Source organism: Rhinatrema bivittatum, chromosome 4, assembly GCF_901001135.1.
Source record: "Rhinatrema bivittatum chromosome 4, aRhiBiv1.1, whole genome shotgun sequence".
NCBI classification, from domain to species: domain Eukaryota; kingdom Metazoa; phylum Chordata; class Amphibia; order Gymnophiona; family Rhinatrematidae; genus Rhinatrema; species Rhinatrema bivittatum.
In genome coordinates, this window is record NC_042618.1 from 356,999,123 (window position 1) to 357,020,503 (window position 21,381).

At 41.9% G+C, this 21,381-nt stretch overlaps 1 protein-coding gene across 3 annotated transcripts in view; it reads right to left on the minus strand.

Annotated features, from left to right (window-relative positions):
- Positions 1-21,381, minus strand: part of TEX2 (testis expressed 2) — a 158,062-nt gene that overhangs the window by 121,060 nt on the left and 15,621 nt on the right. For 2 of the 3 annotated variants that reach the window (XM_029600741.1, XM_029600739.1), the window contains exon 2: positions 3,424-5,088. In XM_029600741.1, the coding sequence (XP_029456601.1) occupies positions 3,424-5,064 (1,641 nt within the window). In that variant the 5' untranslated portion in view covers positions 5,065-5,088. Of the gene's footprint in view, positions 1-3,423; positions 5,089-13,512; positions 13,814-21,381 lie in introns of all 3 variants that reach the window. The other variant, XM_029600740.1, reaches the window with a different exon arrangement.

Consider the following 21,381-nt stretch of genomic DNA (forward strand, 5'->3'; position numbering starts at 1 on the left):
TGCAAAAGTATAGCTTTAGAGCTTTTCATGTCTTCAGGTGTTACTAAAAACTGAGAATGGCTAAGACTACTACACAGTGGAAATCTTAAATATTACCTGTCAATTACCTTCAAAACTAAGAGGATGAGCATCTCCTTAGGGAAGGGATCCTTGTAGTACAGGGATAGATGAGACAAGTCAAGTGTCTTCACTGCACATTTACAATATAGCCAGTCATGCTGGGACTCACTATTACATGACAAGGCAAACTCAAGACTGCCAGACCTTTACTTAATGGTAGAAAAAGCAAGAACCCTTAGTGCTCCTGCAAAAATCTCCTATTACAGGCTGCATCTCCACAAAACTAACATCTACAATCAGGAAGAACAACTGGCCTTTAGGTCTAGTGTCCCTGATATTTATAAGTACAAAGTTTAAGAGTACAAATGGAATAACTAAAAGAAGAAAATTCAATCTACGTTAAGAATAAAGAGAAAGTTTGCTTACTAACAGAAGTATTTGGTAGGTAGTCACAGATTTCAAATGATTTAATTTTTTTAATTTGTCAGACAGCCAAGAAACAGACTATTGCCAACAGACTAAAGCAGAGATGAGCTCTGCAAACCTAGAAAATAAAATTTGATTGTCCTATAATCGTATTTGTAGCAGACTACGTGCCATATCTCATTCTGCAAAGGATCAACAAAATGTGGAATTCGGGTTTTGATCAAAGAGCACATAAAATGCTATTTGTGAGATAAGTGTTGTAGAATGTACAGAAAAACACATGGCATTCTACTGCTAGGCTGCAAAATGATTCCAAATGCATAGAAACAGTCTACTATTTAGCACTATCATACCTAAATAAAGTTATTGAAATTATACAGCAGCTATAACAATGTCGCATTTCAATGTGCCTGCAAAGACACATCAGATTCCAAAGACAATGTTTTGTTTTTTGTCACTGTCCCAAGTACAGGTATTTTACTCAATATTCATTCAGAAAACCTGTCACAAGGTACTTATGTCATTTTCAGCAAAAAGATCAATGTGTCCCATTTTTATTCCTAAGTAGTAAGTAGATTCTAGTCAATCTTAAAAAAATAATAATTTGTAATTGAAGCAGTCCAGGAATGGAGGAGTAGACTGGTGGTTAGAGCAGCAGGCTGAGAACAAGGGAAGACTGCTTCTCTCACAGATACTCCTTGAGACCTTGAACAAGTCACTTTACTTTCCACTGCCTCAGGTATAACTTAAATTTTAAGTCCTTTCTCTTGGGCAGGGAAATAACTAGAGTACCTGAATTATAACTCGCCTTGAGCTCAGATTTGGAAAAGGAAAGCAATTAAAATCCAAATCCAAAATGTTCATTTTTGAAAGCAAGATTTCTGGCTAACCTATATGTCCCATTCATGTCATACATTACTTTTATTACAAATATTTAAAAATATCTTTTACCCACACAATCCCAGCACAGTAAAGAAGTGACTGAGGGCTTAGCAGCCATTATCTCAGTTTTCTAGGTAGCAGACATCTGGGTATAGGAGAAAATTTCTGAAAAGCTGAATTAAATGTAATAAGCTTTCTATTTCCTTGTAAATTAATCTGGTACATGTGGCTTAACTGTTATATCTCAAATTTAACAGTGCTAAACAATTGTGTGCATAAAGAAAAGAAATGATGTGTTTGCCAATCAATTTAAATATTAGGTTATCCTTAAAAAGGTTATGAAATATTTATTTCATATTACTAGGACCAGAAATTATTACGTTCCATAAGATCTATATTGCATTGTAGTGTACAAGTTCCAGTTCTGTAAAATATTGGAAAGGTGGATTTTTATTTGAATAACTTTTTGACTCCAGGGAAGACTGCAGACAAAAAAATCTTTTATATTACTATACACTCTCAAAAACAGCAGTGTAGAATCCTGTGACACCCTACATTGACAGACTATATATGGCATACAGAAGAAAGTCCCAAATTTGCAGACAAGTCATAAAAGTTATTTATCTCCTTTTGGGGGGGGGGGGGGGGGCCAGGGAAGCATTACATTTTAGAACTGCAAACACTTAGACTATTGCAACCTAGTAGATTCAGCTCACTGAAAATGTTTCTTAAATATTAAGAGTAAAAAAAAGCAAACCTCTAGACTATTAACATCATTGAAATTATGTTATACATTCTGTCCATGTGTATTGTATATATCTTTGCTAATTATGTATGTAACTATTGGTTTGTTAACCACTTGGTTATTTTTTGTATATAAGTGGTATATTCCATACAATAAATAATAAAGTATAAACTAATGGCATTAATGATTGTTTTATTAAGCATATAAAGGAAATAATTCAAAATACAAATATATTTGAACAGAAAAATGAAGTAAAAAAATGCTGCAGCTAAACTGGTCAGCTTTATTCCACTTAAATTTTCCATTCAATACACTGAAATGTTGTGCTATCTAATGCCATTCAAAGACTGGATACAGCAGGATAGGAGTGGGTGATTATGCTAAGTTAACCAAGAAAGGAAAGGCTGGTTGTAACTGTGGGTAGGTCTGCAGTGACAGGGCATGAACTGTTTGTGAAGGAATAGACTTTGTGAGCTAATAAACATTGACTTTTACTGCTGTGTGGTGTTTCTGGAGACCAATGGTGGTCCAAGAAAGGGCACAAGTGTGACTCTGTTAAAATGCCTGTATCGTATTGTCTACTTAAAAACAGACTTTGAGAAAATGTACTACAGAAGAACTTATTTCAAAGACAATACACAAAAATAGATGCAAAGCAATTTAGTAAGTCTTCATAATAACTGCATAGCAAGGAAAGTCACACAACATGATATGTTTCATATTTATCTAAGTTCTCTCGTGGATGTGCCAATGTAATAAGATATGCTCTGCAGAGCACACAGTGTTACTCACAGTTGTGTGCAAACATGACTTCTAATACAGCAAGGAGTTTTCTGTGCAAAAAATTATATGTATGGGTTAGTGCCCTCTCATGGAAATCCCATGCTAATGATGGCCTTAGCTATGTCACCTCCCAATGCAGAGAGGTGTGTTGGCTTATCTTGTTTTCTTAAAACTGGAAACTTAACTCCTATTCTGAGGTGGAGTCAAGTTTCCAGGACCACTGACAGAAGCTGTAGTTCTGGAGCTGGATCTGTACTCAGGATTTTATGCACAGAAAACACGCTTTGTGCACACTTTACTCACGTAAGACCCTTTGAAAATGACCCTTGGATCAATTTCCTAGTTTTAATGTATTAGTAGTTTAGACTTCATTCTTTTAAAGGCTTAAGTGTTCTGAAAATGTCATTAGTTAGTTAAAACAGAACATGTACTACATTCTCATGTTTATTACTATTACTATAAATATCTTACAAATCAGTTAGCATCAACCTCAGGGATAATATAGTCAGAAAAAAAAAATCCCTCACCTTCAATATTTCAGGTTCTTTGATGTCCAGAGATGCTATAGCCCAGTATTTCTTAGTTTTATGCAATTTATCATATCCATGAGCACTTGGTGGTGTAAGAAGCCAAATCACAGAAAGGGCAATAATGAATCCAATGGCAATGCCCAGAAACAGTCCACTTATATAAGTAGGGAGAGGGAGTACAAAGAAACCATATACAAGCAATACAAAGAAGTATAATAACGTTATTGGTGGGACTGGTTGCTCCACATACTGTTCAGCTTCATCTTCACTATCAAGTACTAGACTATTTTTATCCTGTGTCTTGAGCTCAAGACATGTTTCTGGAAGTTGATCAGATTTACTTTCTTCTTCAATGTCCAAATCAAAGTCTTCAGGATAGAGTTCACAAAACTCCTCATCCTCTTTGCTTGCCAAAGCAGACAAGGAACATTTCTCCAAAACCAATGGAGTCTTCAAATTAAGTTCCTTTGTGTTTCCAGATTGCAAGTTTTTCGTATCCAAGTCTTTTGTTAGTTCTGCGGGAGATTTAGATTTGTCACTTTTACTTGTATAGAACTCATTTCCAGAAAAGTCACCTTCAGAATCACATTCCTCCTCTTTGATGCTATAGTTGTTATTGCTTTCCAAATGACCATTCAAACTGGAAAGATTTGAGAGCTCTGAAGCACTTGAAGATAAGGCTTTGGGCCTGTAACTATTAGATTCTTCACCAATTATTTTGCTAAGAAGTTGAAAAGGTTCATATATAACTTCTGACAGGCGTCTTTTAGTGTCCTCAATTTTAGCCTCCACCTCAGTTACTTTAAAAAATGAGCGACTATCTAAAGGAGAGGTCAGTGGGGATGACGGAGCTGTTTTAGAATCTCCACCTGTGACTCGAGGCTGGGTAAACTGTTTAAATAAGTGCAAGTTCAATTTAGAGTCAGGTGGCTTGAATGACACAGTTTCAGACTCCTGTTTAGAAGTATCTGTTGACAAAGACTTAACAAGGGTTTTCATTAAATGTCTATGTCTCAGAGGTGGTGTTGACTCTTTTGGTTCTATATCTGTTGAAAGGGACTTCACTAAACTCATAAAAGGCTTTGCACTGGAAATAGGGGATGCTGATGCACTAGATGACAAGACAACAGACTTAGATGGGGAGGTGACAGAGGAAGATGAACTTGTTTTGTGTTCCAAGGGTGATGAAACAGTGGACAAACTGGTTACAGGAGATGGATGTGACGAAGATGACAGAACTAATGGCACTGCACTAAATACTTGCGATGCTGAGGAAAATTCTAATGATTTTATAGTGTTTTCAATTGGCATAACAGGAAAAGATGATAATGATGAAGATGCAGAATCTGAGACTGCAATGCCTGATGAGGTAGCAGGACCAGAAAAATCATGGCCACCGTATCCAAAAGAAAGGTCCTCCTTGGCTTCAAGTGCTGTTACAATGTTTTGGTTGCCCAACTCCTCACAAGAAGAATCATTAAACTCTTCTTCCTCCTCCTCTTCCTCCTTCCCGAATGCCGAAAAATGAATGGTGATGGTTTCTCGGGAAACAGATCGCTGAACCTGCACTTTTGGTGTGGATTGTTTTGAAGATGTTGGACCTGTTTTCTCTTCATGGCTGCTATTCAGACTTGTCATTGCAGTCCAAAATGTTTGTCAGATCTGAAAAAGACATATTGAAAATGAGAAGCAATATCTACCAAGTACAGCTTGTAATTTTAAGCAAAAGCTACAGTAATTCCATTAGGCAAGTCGCTCAACAATGGTATTAAAAAGCTCAAGGCTATTTTATACTTAACTACATTAAATCTGATTTAGTTAGAATATAAAATGAATTATTTTTAAAGTTATCCTCTGTGAATAAGTATATTCTGAAATACATATTTAAAAAATCTAACAGAATAAAAGTTAAGAACAATCTGACTACTGATCCAGAAATAAACTTAAAAAATAAGACTAACTATTCAATGAATTTCAGAAGAATTAAGCTAGGGAATCTGAGTTCATCTTGTTGATTAAATGATTTTGGAGCACTTACAGGATCATCACATTGAAATAGATAAGTCACATGAGATCAGGACAGATCTTTTCTCAGAATTAGTGGTTAGAGCAGCAGGCTACAAACTAGGGAAGCAAGAGTTCAAATCCCACTGCCAGTTCTTGTGACCTTGGGCAAGTCACTTCAACCTCCATTACCTCACCTACAAATTTAAATTAGTTATTTCATATCCCCAGAGGGCTCACAAAGTACCTGAATATAATCTGCTTTGAAGTGGCTGAAAGGCAGAATATAAACAAACAAAATAAAGAGTGATCAGCAGCTCAGGTCCCAGTTCTGGCTTTGCTACAAAAGATATCTTTCAAGAACATGGCCAATTTAATTTCAAAATATCAAACTACAGTAGAGTATTTGGATATCTGCATCATAATAATAATCCTTCATAACTCAAAATTTCACATCCATTCAGAAAAAGCAGTTACCAAAGGGAATGTCTAAAACTGAAAATGTATATAAAAAGTCTCAATACATTCTATAAAGCTGTACCTGAAAACGATGTGCAACATAAATTAATAAAAGCCTAAGTCAATTTAATCAATGTGTTTTCTCAAGCCATGGTGCACATACCTCACAAAAAAAAAAAAAAAAAAAGCAAGCACACAGTCTAATCTACCACAGTGCTCCATTTTTGTTACTTTAATACTGAGTTGTCTTTTCAGCAGTATTTTATAGGAGAAAACACAGCAGGGTAAAGCAGAGTTGCTTATCTGTAACAGGTGTTCTCCAAAGACAGCAGGACATTAGTCCTCACACATGGGTGACATCATCAGATGGATCCTGATGCGGAAAACCTATGTCAAAGTTTCTAGAACTTTGACTATGCACACTGAGAATGCCTAGCATACCCTATACCATGCGCCCATACAGAGTCCCCTCTTCCGTCGTGTAACAGAATTACGATTAAAAATAAAAAAAATAGGAGAAACCCAACTCCATGGGGTGGCGGGTGGGTTTCGTGAGGACTAACATCCTGCTCTCCTCTGAGAACACCTGTTACAGGTAAGCAACTCTTTCTCAGAGGACAAGCAGGTTGGTAGTGCTCACACATGGGTATATACCTAGCTTCAGGCTGCTCCAACACAAAAAGGGACCAATACAAACCTAACCAGGTGCCAATGGGCACAACACCACTAATGCTGTTGGTAACAGAAGGGGAGACAGCCTGAACCCAAACAGGCCCTAGGTTGGGAGAGTTGGGTTCTACACCTCAAACAGGCTCCGAAGGACAGACTGGCTGAACCTACTGTTGTGTCAGCCATCACTATCCAGACAGTAATGCGATGTGAATGTGTGGAGAGAATTCCATGTCGCAGCCTGCAGATCTCCTCCATGGGAACTACTCGCAAGTGGGCCACAGATGCCACCATGACTCTAACAGAATGAGCTTTGACATGACCCCCAAGATGCAGTCCCACCTGGGCATAATAGAAGGAGATGGAATTTGCTAGCCAATTGGATAGTTTCTGTTTGGCAATGGCAACGCCCAACTTATTCTTGTCAAAAGAAGTAAAAATGTTGGGTGGACTGTCTATGGGCTTCTGCCCACTCCAGATAGAAAGTTAAGGCTCGCTTAAGTTCAACCTGTGCAGGGCTTGTTTGCCCTGGGACGAATGGGGCCTGGGAAAGAATATTGGCAGAACGATTGACTGGTTAAGATGAAAATCCATCACTAGCTTAGGCAGGAACTTAGGGTGTGTACGCAAGACCACCCCGTCGTGATAAAATTTAGCATAAGGTAGATAAGTCACTAAGGCCTGAAGCTCGCTGACCTATGCGATGAAATGACCAACACCAAAAATATGACATTCCAGTTCAGGTACTTCAGGTCACAGGTGCGCAGCGGTTCAAAAGGAGCTTTCATCAGCTGAGCTAACACCACTTTTAGATCCCAAAACACATAAGGAGGCCTTCGGGGAGGCTTCAACTGAAGCAGGCCCCTCATAAAACATACAACTATAGGCTATACAGAGATGGGCGTCCCATCTATTCCATGGTGGTATGCGCCAACTGCACTCTGATGAACTCTAATGGAGTTGGCTTTCAATCAGCCTCTGATAAGCGTAGAAGATAATTAAGCAGCTTGTGTGTGGGGCAGGAGAGCAGATCTAGGGCCTTTTGCTCACACCACATAGAAAACCTCCTCCACTTCAGTCCATAGGACTTTCCAGTGGAAGGTTTTCTAAAAGTCACCAGGACCTGAGACTCATCTTCTGAAAGATCAAGCAGCAGCAGAATTAACCTCTCAACATCCAGGCTGTAAGCGACAGAGACTGGAGGTTGGGATGCCACAGCCTGCCCTGATCTTGCGTGATGAGATCTGGGGAAGTCCTCAGACTGACTGCATTCTGGGTGGACAACTCCCGCAGGAGCGGAAACCAGACCTGTCTCAGCTAATGAGGGGCTATGTGGATCATAGACCTTCTGTCCTCATGAAGCTTCAAGAGAGTCTTTGCCACTAAGAGAATTGGAGGATATGAATACAGAAGACCCTTGCCCCAATGAAGTACAAGGGTGTCTGAGACTGGTTTGTCTGACCTATACAGGGATCAGAACTGAGTCACCTTCCAGTTGTAAGGGGATGCGAACAGATCTACATCTGGCCTCCCCCAAGGTGGAATATCTGATTCGCTACCCCCCTGGTCCAGGGACAACTTCTGGGGTTTGAAGGCTTGACTCAGCCTGTCTGCTTCCATGTTCTACATCCCGGCCAGGCACATGGCCCTGAGCACCATCCCATGGGACAGGGCCCATGACCAGATCTGGACTGCTTCCTGACGCAGGAGGTATGATCCCTTGCCTCCTGCTGGTTGACATGCCACATGGCTACCTAATTGTCAGTCTGGATCAGGACAACTCTGTTGGACAGCCGATCTCCGAAAGCCAATAGCTTGTACCGGATTGCCCGAAGCTCCAGAAAGTTGATTTAAAAAGAACATCCCTAACGGACCAAAAAAAGTTCCTGAGCTCCCCACCCCAGGGTAGATGCATCAGTGGTTAGGACAATTTGAGTGGGGAGACTCCAAAACAAGATCCCCTGTTCCAGATTGGAAAGTACCCACCACCAGGACAATGAGTCCCAGAGAGATGGGGTGACTCGAATGCAATCCTGGAGGCTCTGAGTGGCCTGGCACCACTTTGACCTCAGGGTCCATTGGGCTCCGCACATGTGCAAACGTGCCAAGGGAGTAACATGGACAGTTGCAGCCATATGGGCCAACAGCCTCAACATGTGCCAGGCCAATACCTGCTGGCTCTGTGGAATCTCTGCCACAATGGTCACCATGGCAAAGGCCCTTTGGTGAGGCTCCTATGAAGCACAATTGAGGTGATGGGCTGAGATGAGACTTTGGGGAGTTGAGAACGAACCCTAGTAACTCCAATACACGAATGGTCAAGCGCATATACCTGATGACCCCTGCCTAAGATGTGCTCTTAACCGGCCAATTGTCCAGATTCGGGAAGACATGCACTTCCAGTCTGCAGAGGTAGGCTGCTACCACAGCCAGGCATTTTGTGAAGACCCGTGGAACAGACGCAAGCCCAAATGGCAACACACGGTACTGGAAGTGCTGTGTTTCTACCACAAATCAGAGATACTTCCTGTGACTGGGGAAGATCTCAGTTTTAGTGTATGCATCCTTTAGGTCGAGAGAACATAGCCAGTCCCCTTCTTGCAAAAGGGGAATCAAGATGCCCAGGGAAATCTTGAACTTTTTTCTTAGAAACCTTTTCAAGGCCCTTAGTTCTAAGATGGAAAGGAGGAGCCCTGCTTTTTTTGGAATCAGGAAGTACCTGGAGTAGACCCCCCGCCCTCTTTGCCCTGGTAGTACAGGTTTGATCTCTCTGGCTATTAAGAGAGAGGAGACCTCCACTTGTATTACCTCCTGATTTACTACCAGCCCCCAATGTGGGCACGGAGGACAATTTGGCGGGACACCCAATAGATTTAATTGGTACCCCTGATGGACGATGGACAGAACCCACTGGTCTGAGGTTACACTGGATCACTGGTTCACAAAGAACCGCAGCCTGTCTCCGACCAGAGGGTCCATCATCCCAGGTTTGGGCAATTGGCTTATGATACCTACGGCCCAGTCAAAACCCCATCCCTGAAGTTGACTGAGGAGCTGGCTGGGGTTTGGGAGTTCTCTGCTGCCTGGAATGGCCATGGGAGCTCCAATGGTATTGACGGGATCGAAGAGGTGGAGGATAGTACTTCATTTGTGAAAGAAATACTTTCTTGGCCCCAATCTCAATAGCCTCCTGGATGAGGACAGGTCCAGAGTATTAGCGGAGAGTTGTATAGTAGCCCCGAAGTTGGCCACAGCATCCCTCACCATATCTCCGAAGAGATTCTCTTCAAGTGCATAGCACATTAGCAAGTCTTTCCTGTACCTCCAGTCAGAAATCAGAGGCCTGCAGCCATGCCATTCTGCGGGTGCGGATTCCCGCTTCAGAAACTCTCGATACTGTCTTGAAATCATAGGTCGCATAGACTTCATGTTTTCCACACTCCAGACTCTTGCGAACCAGCAACATGAGGGTGTCTTGCTGCTGTTGAGGCAACTGCTCAATCATCTCCCAATCCTGCTTCCAGATGTCCCACAAACACTGGCTCATATAGCGCTGGTAGGAAGTTATGTGGGCAATAAGCATGGTGCCTTTGATTGCCTTCCTCCCAAAAGTGTCCATCGCTCTGTGATCCTTCCCCAGCAGTGCCAAAGAATGAGTCCGAGTGCTTGGCCCTTTTGAAAGCAGATTCGATCACCACTGACTGGCGAGGCAGCTGACGCTTATGGAATACAGCAGCCTTCTGCACAAGGTAGACTCCGTCCAACTTCTTGTTAACAGGAGGCAATGTGAGGGGGTGGTTCTCATAGCCTCAGCAGCAACTCCTTAAGGATCTTGTGTACCAGGACTGCCATGATTTTCTTAGGAGGTTCCATGATCTGGAGGGTCTCAAGCATTCTGTGCTGGCATCCTTCTCTGTCAAAAGTTGAAAAGGGATAGCCTCCACCATCACCTTCACAAACTCTGCAAAGGCTAAGTCCTCAGGCGGAGACTTCCTTCGTTCATCTGGAGGATAATCGTCTGATGGGAGACCAGAGTCCTCAGAGAACTCCCTCGAATCATCCCCCCCAGGAGGTCATAGGGACCCTCATCCTCACTGTATGCTACAGGGAATGGGGCTCTAGGTGCTCTGCCTACCCCCAGAGGTGCAGGCACCAATAGAACTGGATGGGGGGCTACAGGCCTTGGCGTCTTTGCTGGCCTCTGTGGAGCTTCTTCCTCAGAGGAACTGGCCATGACCATTGTATCGGTAGGGGGAGGCCTCTGTGTCCAGCCGGGCACAGACGCCATCCTGTGAATAGACGCCAGCTGGGTCGGTAATGCACAGATGAGGAAATTGAGCTTCCCCAGAAGCGGTACGAGGAAAGGTGGCACTGGCTCCGGTGCCACAAGACCAAAGCCCTGCAGTACCCACTCCACTGTCAGCTGGACTAGGCTCTCCAGCTCCTCCTCAAACATTGCCAATGCTAACACTGACTGGAAGGAAGGAGGGGTGGCCAGATCTTTGGACCCATGAAGGGGATCGGTGACTGGCACCAGGATCGGTGGAGACAGTCATGGATCCTGGGCTCTCCTCACTATGGGGCCGCTACGGGGGCATCACACAAAAGCCGGTGTATCCTTGAATCCAGCTCTGTGCATTGACGAGGACCAATGCCGATGCATCTTAGGCTTCCTTAGATGCTCAACCCAATCTTTCCCCAGTGCAGAGGTCGAAGACAACAATCCTGGCATCCTTGGCCTGGAGGAGATCAACAATGGTTGGTCTCCGGTGCTCCCATCCACCAGCGGTCTTGACGGAACCAATGGTACCGCTGATGTCGATGGCGTGATGTCCATTGGTATGGCTACGAGGTCCTTTAATGCAGATGCCGCTGATATAGATAGCTCGACTTCCTCAACCTGAAGAGCTGATCCATCTTGTCACGTCAAAACAGACAGACATCCCTTTGGGGTCATCTGGGCACACAAGTGCAACCTCAGACATCATGCAATGCCCCCAGGCAGAGGATGCATATCTCATGAAGATCAGTGATCAACATGGTTCTTGGGCACTGAGGTCATCAACGAAAACCAAAACATGGCCATGACAGGGTGAAACAAAAGGGCTGCAAGTTGAAAGTGATGGCAGCAAGTGTCGATGGCCAGCAGGCACCGAGCCACCGCCACCACAGGGGAATCGACCGCGAAAGAAAACTTACCTGAAAACCCTGACTAGGGACACTACGGGAAGGCACAGCGAAGAACTCAGTGATGGAGCGAAGAAAAAATGCAAAGAGCAAAAGGTTTTCCACGAGGCAAAAACCAGCCAAAATGAGCTCAATCACACTGTGAAACTTAAACTCTACAGTAGAGAGACTGAAGAGGGACCCCGCGTGGAATAGGGCATGTTGGGTATGCTCAGTGTGCCCAGTCAAAGTTCTAGAAACTGACATACATTTTCTGCATTGGGGTTCCATCTGATGTCATCCATGTGGGAGGACCACCATCCTGCCTGTCCTCAGAGAATTCCTTTTATTACCATTATTATCATCACTATTTATTTATATCATACTTTTCCATCAGCAGAGTTCAAAATGTGTTACAGTAATATAAGCATACTTTGAGGGAAAAAATGCTTTTCAATAAGGTCTATGCCAGTGGCAGCAAAATTTGTAAAAAACTATATTACATATGCATAGCATTACATTTCATCAGGTACCAAAGTTCCTCAACAGTCTGCCAAACTAATTTGTCACTGTGGACCCCTTTGTGCAATTGCAAATGGACTCTACGCATATGTCAAAAGTTCCGGACTTCCAATATTGTTTGGAAATAGTGGACAGAGGCCTATCTAATACTGTTGCCAGTGACAAAATATTGCTGAAGGAATACATTTTTCACCTGTGTACTGACAATGATCAAATACCTGAATTTCATAAGATAATTGAACAAGTTTCCACTGCAATGGGTATGAAACACAGACTTCACTAGTCAAATTGAAAGGCCTCCTTATGACTAAAGCCGTAAGAGAAACTGGGTTACCCTGACTAAAAAAGTGCTAAAAATGCTCTTGCTTGGTATTAAGAGTACTGTAGCCAGAACTACCAGTCTGTCATTTGGTTGCTGAGTGTCCCATGCCAATATATTCAGCTTCAGGAGTTATCCTGATTGAATGGGACTTGTCTTGATTAATAGATTCTATGATTTCATATTGAAAAGTATTAATTGAAACCTTGAATCAATGTAGCACATGGAATACGGCCAGGTGATGCTGTTTTAATCAAAACTTTCTCCAAATGAACAATTTAAAACCACGCTGGGAGAGACCCTACCAAGTTTTTCTCATGACACAGACAGCCATGAAAGCAAAGGGAAAGAAAACCTGAATCCAAGCTTCACGTGTTAAAGCTTGAATTCTGGTCTAGGCCAAGATGCAGATAAGTTCAGACCAGGAAGTGGACGACTGCAGACAAGGCAGAGAAGTATACGAATAATTGTGGTGAGGAGTGACACTAGGAGTAGGCCCCTGAGTTTGTGTTGTGTTTTCCCAACAGGAGCTGTATTGATTTTTGTACGGTCTGATGTAATATTTGTAGTGCTGCCTAATCAGATGTAGAGTTATTAGTTTGGGAGTTTTGTTAGCTAGTGCCTCTGTAGTATGGCAGGTTTGCTATGTACATGCCAAATGTTTTTTTTCCAGATTTTTGTATTTCATACCAATGTGCTTGGTAGTGGAGAACATTTGTTACTTAGATGACACCAGAATTTTTTTGTATGGCAACATGTAGGGGACAATATGCTGCTCTGCCCCCATGATTAGAGGGGTGTGTGTATGTTGGGGTTGGGGAGTTATGATCACAAAATCCATATTTTACAGAGCTCAAAGTACAGAATTTCTATAGAGTTTGTCTTAACCCAGGGTACAATATTACTGGGTATAAGCCCAATCTCTGCTCGTGCTCGTTAATACTTACACTGTGCCAAACAGCTTCTCGCTGAAGTTTGATACGGTGTTATATATTCAGGCAACATATTGAGGTGAACATGGAAGTTCTTTTTAATCAAGTGAGTGATGTCCAAACAAATAGGACTGTTTCTGTATCTTTAGGCCACATTTTCTTTATCTTTGATTGCATCTCTTGGTACTTGATCTCTCTCTTCATAGACAGTATAGAAGTCACTTAGTACTGATATTTCTTTTTACTAGTAATGCCATTTTTGTCATTTTTCTCCTTTACTGCTGTTTGGTTTTCTAACATCAAGCATTTAGTTTGTCTGGGAATGAATAATTAGAACAATAAGATAAGATGACATTAACTGTGTTACATTTGGCCAGTCGCAGGGCAGACCCACGACTGGCTGCACTCACCAACAAGACCACGAATGCCAATGCCCAGCCTCCGGACCCACCATGCCATCCTTAGATAGGTGTGCACGTGTGCAACTCACGCACTTTAAAGTCCCTGTGGCAGGAAAGCCCTCTGCCAGTACACACAGATTTAGTCAGCGGCTCCTCTACTTAAGCGCCCAGCCAGCACCTTCAATACTGCTCTTGCCTAGAGCAGTGCATGTTGTTTCTACATTCCTGATTTTTCCTGTGTTCCTACGTTCCAGCCTTGCCTTGCCCATCCTGCCTCATCCAGTGCTTCCTGTATGTCTTCGTCCATCCATGGCCCTATCTCCTGGTACTGACCACTTGCTTTTGATCTGATCATGGCTGAATGCCGCCTGGACTTAACCTCTTGTCTTACACCACACTACGCTTGCTTGCCACCTGACCATTGGCCTGTTCCTGGTATCTCCAGTCTTCTGCCTGTCCTGACCCTAGCATGCCCTTGGACTCTCTCCACAACCCTAAGGACGAACCTAAGTCCTACCAGCTGCCAGAACCCAAGGGCTCAACTTGTGGAGAAGATGGCTGGTATAGGCAAAGCTCCAGTTTGTCCTGTTTCAGGATGCATTCACCAGCTGTCAGCAAAGGCCTTGTAGGTTCACCTATGCCACAACAACAAGGGCTTACTCTCACACAACTCATCACAAACTGTATATGTAAAGTAAAAAATTGGCTAAATTGGCTATAAAAGCACTCTGCTGAACCTGAAATCTGGCAATCACAGATGAGTTTGCTTTGGAGATGGGGGGGGGGGGGGGGTGGGGAAGAAGAGGGCTGTAAATACTGAATAAGGTTAGTGATATGGATGGAGAGTACTGACCCCAGTAAAACAGATTGGCTGTGGTTATGGAGGATGTAAACCTGGCAAGTACTGGGCCTGCTAATCCTGCTAAACTTAAAAAGCAGTGATATACATATATACTATATACAGATTACATAGATAGATGTCTTATCTAGACCCTACGCATTAAGACGACCTCTATGGACAATATGACTGCTGGTACTTGCATATAATGTCACTATGGTACCTTACTGGTCCGGTTGTTCTTAATGTACAAATTGCACTAATTATGTTTACAAGGTAGTAGGATAGAAATATGACAAGACAGAGTATTCAGAGGAGATACATCAGCAACCAACTGTTATGTTTTGGTATGGAAGTGAACCTTGGGCCGAGGTGAGAGAAGTAGAGGAGGGAGGTGCCCAGTGGGCCTCACTGTCGGTAGGCAAAATCTCAGAGGCTTAGGACACAACTATAAGGAAACTTTATTATAGGAGAGAAAAGGTAGAACCCAAGGAGCGGGGTACTGCAGTAGAGAAACAGTTCTTGAGCAAGGGTATGTCCAGGGTGATGCTTCAGAAGTAGAAGTTCAGTAAAGGACTGCGGAGCAGGGAATGCCAGATAACCTTAGTAGTGGAGCAATTACCTCAGGTGTACAGATACGGTAGTGGCCCGCAAGCAGGGTATTCAGAGGATGACAGTACAGGTGGAGATACGGAGGTAGTCAGAGGTATGGAGGCTCAGAAGGCTCAGATGACGGTGAGGCAGCAATCTGCAGCTCAGAGAGTAAAGTGAATCCCGCTGAGAGGTGCGCGGTAGTGGCCCGTGGTAAGGGGTACACAGCAGGAAATCCCAGCAAGGCTTGGCAGAGTAGAAGTACAGGAAGTACTCACGAGACGTGGTTCCAAAGGAAGTCCTGAGAAGTAGAACAATCAGAGTTCAAAGGCAGGAAGGCCCTCCGAGGAGCGGATAGCCTAGGGACACGGAAGAGCCCCCAAGGAGTGGGTACTCAGAGCGTTTCCCACAGCAAGCCAGGAACAGGAACCGAAGGTCCAAGTAGGGGGATTCAGCAACGAGGAAACTCCTTGCTAACTCTTCAGTGTATCAGGCTGGTCTGTTTAAGTACAGGTAGCGAGACTACGTCATCAGGAGGGGACGCCCCCGAGGTTCCTGCCATGACGCACCTATGTGACTCCAGAATCAAGATGGCGGTTGGCAGCGCCCACGCCATCCCGGGAACGCCAGGGAGGTCAGCGGTGACTGGCGGAAGCCGCCACTCATCCCAGACTACATGGTGCAGCGAAAAAAAAAGAGGTAAGCATTAGAGATCGCAGCCGTCTGCAACCGACAGGCGCAACACCAAGCTAGAGAAAATAAGGATCTCCTACCATTTGCACTATGAGAGTTATATCTTTAGCTTAAGAGAGTGCTGGCTCTGAAGCCAAAAGGGTGTATCTTCAAATACTAAGATCCTGCATTGGGAAGATAGAAGTTCTAGAGCCTATTTATCATTTCTTAAGCGCTATTACAAATATACAGCACTATACTAACACACATAAGAGCATCCAAGCTCCATTAAGCTTACAATGTAGTCAAGAGAAACATACAAAATAAACAAGTTTATGGGAAGTATTTATTATAAAGAAATGCTTATGATTTAAAAGCAGCTTTAAAGAAGTGAGTTTTTTAACTGGATTTGAATATGGCCAGAGAATAAGCATGTGCACTGCCCCCCGGCTCTAAATGCTGCCTCCTGAGCCACTGAAAATGTTCAATTCTAATATATATTTATTTGCTTAAAAGTGAAGAACATAAAAGCAATCATTGCATTAAAACAGAAAATATCAATATCAAATTAAAAACTGCACAAAATAAGAGTGAAATTCAGCAAACTAATTGTAACAATGGGCCAGCCATGGGACGATCCTGCGACCAGTTGACTCACCTTAAACACCACCAAGCCCGTTGGCACTATCTCCACAACTCCATCTCAGCCCTGCTGCCTCAGGCTGCCTTAGGCACATGCATGCAGATCTCAGCACTCATCAAGCGCTGGCTGGATATTTAAACTCAATCCTTGCTCCCAGCCGGTGCCTCAGCACTTGGTCCTCCTGCTCTCTAGTGTGTGTTGCTTCTCTTGATCCTGTCTTTGCTTCCAGTTCTTGATCCTCTTCATCTCTCCAGCTCTTGACCTCACCTTGCCTCCAGTTCCGTTTCAGCCTTGCCTTCCGCCCTAATTCCTGCTCTTGCCTCTGGCTCCCTGGCCCCATCCCCCTCTCTCCACCTTGCATGTTCCAGTTTCTGCCTCCTGCCTTGCCTTCTGTTGCTCTTTTTCCATGCCTTAGCACTTTCTTTCCTCCGGACTGATTTCTCATCCTTGATCTTCACCTGTTATCTGACTCTCCCTGTATGCTGCCGACTCTGACCTCTGCTTGGTATTTGTCTCTGCCTGAACTCCACCTGAGTGAACGCTGCCTGCCCTGACCTTTGTCCTATCTCTCTTCGCTCATTTGGACCACACCTAAGTCCTGCCGGTCCCTGAACCCAAAGACTCAACCTGCAAGAAAGGAGATGGTAAAGGTGAAGTCTAGACCTTGTCCACGAATGTGTCTGCCTACTGATGGCATGGGCCTAGTGGGTTTGGCTGCTAGGTTGAGTCAATCACGCCTCAGTTCAAAGGCCTCATTCACTGTGAATAAAATAAAATACTGAAAAATAAAAATACCAGTGTATCTTTAACCCTACCCAGAAAATGAGCAACAACATAACCTCAAGGGCATCAACTGAGATTATAAGAGTATTTCCCTGCCCAATAAAATGCTCCATTTGCCCTACAAGTCAATCTGGATCTAAGAACAAAAGGCAATTCTCTCTAGAAGGCATAAACATGGCTGATAGTGTTTCCAATGATTCTCTCTCCCCTCCCCAAGTACAGAGAACTGATCTGATTAAAAACCTCATACAAACATAAAACTCCTCACAACTATGAAACTAACAAAGAATCATACAACCATTTCAGAAGAAGAAAAAGGGTCTAATTACAACAAATTGTTTGGTAAATACAGAATGAAGCAAACATATAGCTCTAAACAATCTCTCTGCATCCAAGCAAATATAAGCACCGATATCATCTATGATGGAAACCTTAAAGGCAATTGTCAAACAACAATATATGATAAAATAGTGGGAGTAGAATCATAGAAGCCATAACAAATAAGGGCTATAATAAAGAAGCCATGTTTGCAGAAGCAAGACCTCTCAGCATACTAGCAGGCAGACCACAAGTACATATTTAGTCAATAAAAGTTATACTTGCTACAATTCAACTTTAACTTAATTTCACAATATAATATAACTGCATTAAGATACATCTATGTGAAAATTAGCCAGTTTGGTTTGGAAACCCTATCATGTCATTTCCTGGAAAGTGTTTGATGCCTCTTCTGCCAAGAAGAGTTTTTCCCCACATATAATGATTGCTTGTTTCATGCTTAGATCAGTATCATGGCATGTCACACCTGGGTCATACCACAAGCCTAGATTCAGGCAGGTCGGATTTCCCATTAGGCACATGCTTACAGGTACCTGCACCCATGCAGGTCACTATGGGTTAAAGGTAGGTGGAGCCCCATGCTTGAAAGATGAACTGTAGGCCGGGAAGGGAAAGACACTGAAGATTCTGAGTCTAGGGTTGTATGAGATAAATCCAGCCCTCAACTCGGCATTACAAATAGGAAGACTGGTATCCTTGCTGAAATACACATGCTTATTGCCAGAGTAATTCAATTATAATCACTTACAATACCATTCATTATAAGTTCCATGGATAAGAGACAAAAATAAAACTGTTACCACCAAGAGAAGTTTTTATAAGATGACACTATATTGTATTATTATTGAATGATAGTTGTATTGCAGAAATGGTAAATTAAAGGATTAATTCATTAATTAATTTATATATATACTATTCTTATTTTTTGCTTACATTTGCATACTGTTTGATATATGATATATAACAGAGATATGAACTGGTTCTCTGATCACCTTCAATTCAGAACATCAATCCGCCCAACCAGATTCCAGCATTTAGCTAAACTGAAGATCCCTGCACCCAACCTGACTAATCTGTCCTCTACAAAAGAACGTTCTTTCATCATTGCTGGATCCAGACTATGGAACACTATGCCATCAGAATTACGACAGGAAGATTGCTACAAAAAATTTAAACAAAACTTAAAAACCTGGCTATACAAAAAAGCCTACTATGCTTGAACTGGGTCCTTTGCTTTGCGTTCTAGTTTAATCCCACAGTCACTCATATTCTGATATTTATTTTCGTTATACAAAGTTTTTACATGGATTTGTATTCTTTCAGTTTTTAATGTTATAATGTAAAGCAATATGCTGAATTAATGTTTGAATGTAAACCGAGGTGATGTTACTTACGTGTCCCAATATATAAAAAACCCGTAAATAAATAAATAAATATAGGATATTGAGGAAATCTGAAATGATATCTTATGGATAAAACACAATAGTCCTTACTGTTACTCTTGTTTTGCTGATAGCCAAGTACAAGTGCGTCTTATCTCCCAGTAGAGGGGTGAGTAAACTCCGGCCCTCCTCCTACTCAATTTGTCCCATTGTAACCAGCCCACCAGCACCTTACAATGTCAATGGCCTACATTGTGGGCCTTTGTTGACGTCAATCTGGGAATCAGCCAGCAGCAACATCTCCCTCAGAGGCATAGCAACATAAGGAAAGTAGTGTGGCTGGCGGGGCGGAAAGAGGAAGAGCATCATGGCCCTGCCGGAATCAGCAGTTTAGCCTACAGGGCCTTAGAAAAGGAGCTTTGTAGCCTTACCGGAATTGGTAGCTTGGCCGGCAGGGCCTTATTTGTAGATTTGTTTTTATTTTTTTTAACTTTTTTTCTATACCGTCGTTAAGATGGATACAGTCACAAAGGTTTACAGTAAGGCACATAATGCTGCTAAAATATCAAATTACACAGGTGCCATAAAGGTTCGTTTGTAGACTATATTAATTGGTAAGTGATAAATCAAATCCATTTCTCACTGTATCAGTTTTGGATACAAAATTAGCTTTCTCATTGTAATTTTATCCTTTATTGATGAATGGAAAAAAAAATGATGATAAAACTAAAATACAAAATAAAAACTACACACATATTGATTTTGGTTCTGTGTTTGGGTGTTCAATTGTTTGTGCCTTGCACTTCCCTGGGTTCTATTCTCCCTTCTCTATTTGATAAGCTTGTTTAAAGAGCCAGGTTTTTAGATTTTTTCTAAAGGTTTTGCTGTCTCTTTGTAATCTTATATACCATTGTTTGGTGCTAGCCTTCACAACGGTTTACAGTTATAACAAACATAAGAAGATTAGAATCTGTAAGACACAAACAGGTAACTCACTGATGTAAAGTTCTTAATACATCGAACTGAAAATAAATAAAAAGATTAAACATGTATACATGCAGAACATAAGATTAAATTGAGTAGATAAATGAACTAATCAGGATAGGAGGAGTGGTGTGGCATGGCTCTCTCATCAAGAGAATACACAAAGAGAGAAAAATACTATTTGTCTAATAATTACACACTAATTTTAATAGGGAGTATACACATTTATACAAAATGTACACTTTTTTTTTATTTAATTATAAATATATCATTATTGCTGGTAAAATCCCTAACACTTAAAAATCTTCCCACCATATATCATACACATTCATTCAAACCCCTACAAACAAATCACTCATACAAAATCATACGAATAAATTACAAAGGTGAATATCATCACATGAATATTAAAAATAAACACAAAATATGTCTTAAATGTAATCAAAGACAAGATATTTAAATCAATGTTGTGATTACCAACATGTTTCATTCATCTGAAATTTTGAACCTAACTTTATATAAAGTTATCTCTAAGAACTTCCCTTGTCATTTTTTCCATTGTTAATTCTTCTACAATGTTCAGCACAATTTATACAAAGGTTTCTTTACAGACTTCCCTCCTCAATCTCTTTGACTGTTATTCATCGGGGCTGTAATTGTTTGAACAAAATTTTCCTTATACTAATCCTGACAAAGAATTCTTCGTTTCACCCTCTTTGGTAAGGGCTTCATCAGGGGGAAACTATTAAACTGAGTATTCCTACAATTAAAGTGGAAAAGGGATACAATCAATGATACCTCTCATAAAAGAATATGTATATATCATGCCTACTAATAAGAACTAAAGGTGATCTAAAAACCTTAATCTCACCATCTACTCCTTAATACGACTTCTTTCAAATGCTCAGTTCAAATAAGTACAAAACGAAACTAGTGCCTCACTCCATAGGCATAGCGAATTTCTATAGCGTTTAAGTATGTTTAACCAGATCCATTCTCCAAGCCAGCAATATAGACAAACGAAAAATAGAAAAATGAAAAAATACTATTAACACAAGCTATTCCTCAAGTTCATATTAACCTTATTTCAAGACAACACTCTCCAAGGAAAAAACCTATACTCTTCACGCTGCTTATCTTGAAACCGGAAGTAACCGTGCTCACGCACACAACAGAACTGTGAAGGACTTCAAAGGGGCGTGGGATAAACACTGTGGATCCATAAAGTCAAGAGGCCGCCAATGAAGAGTG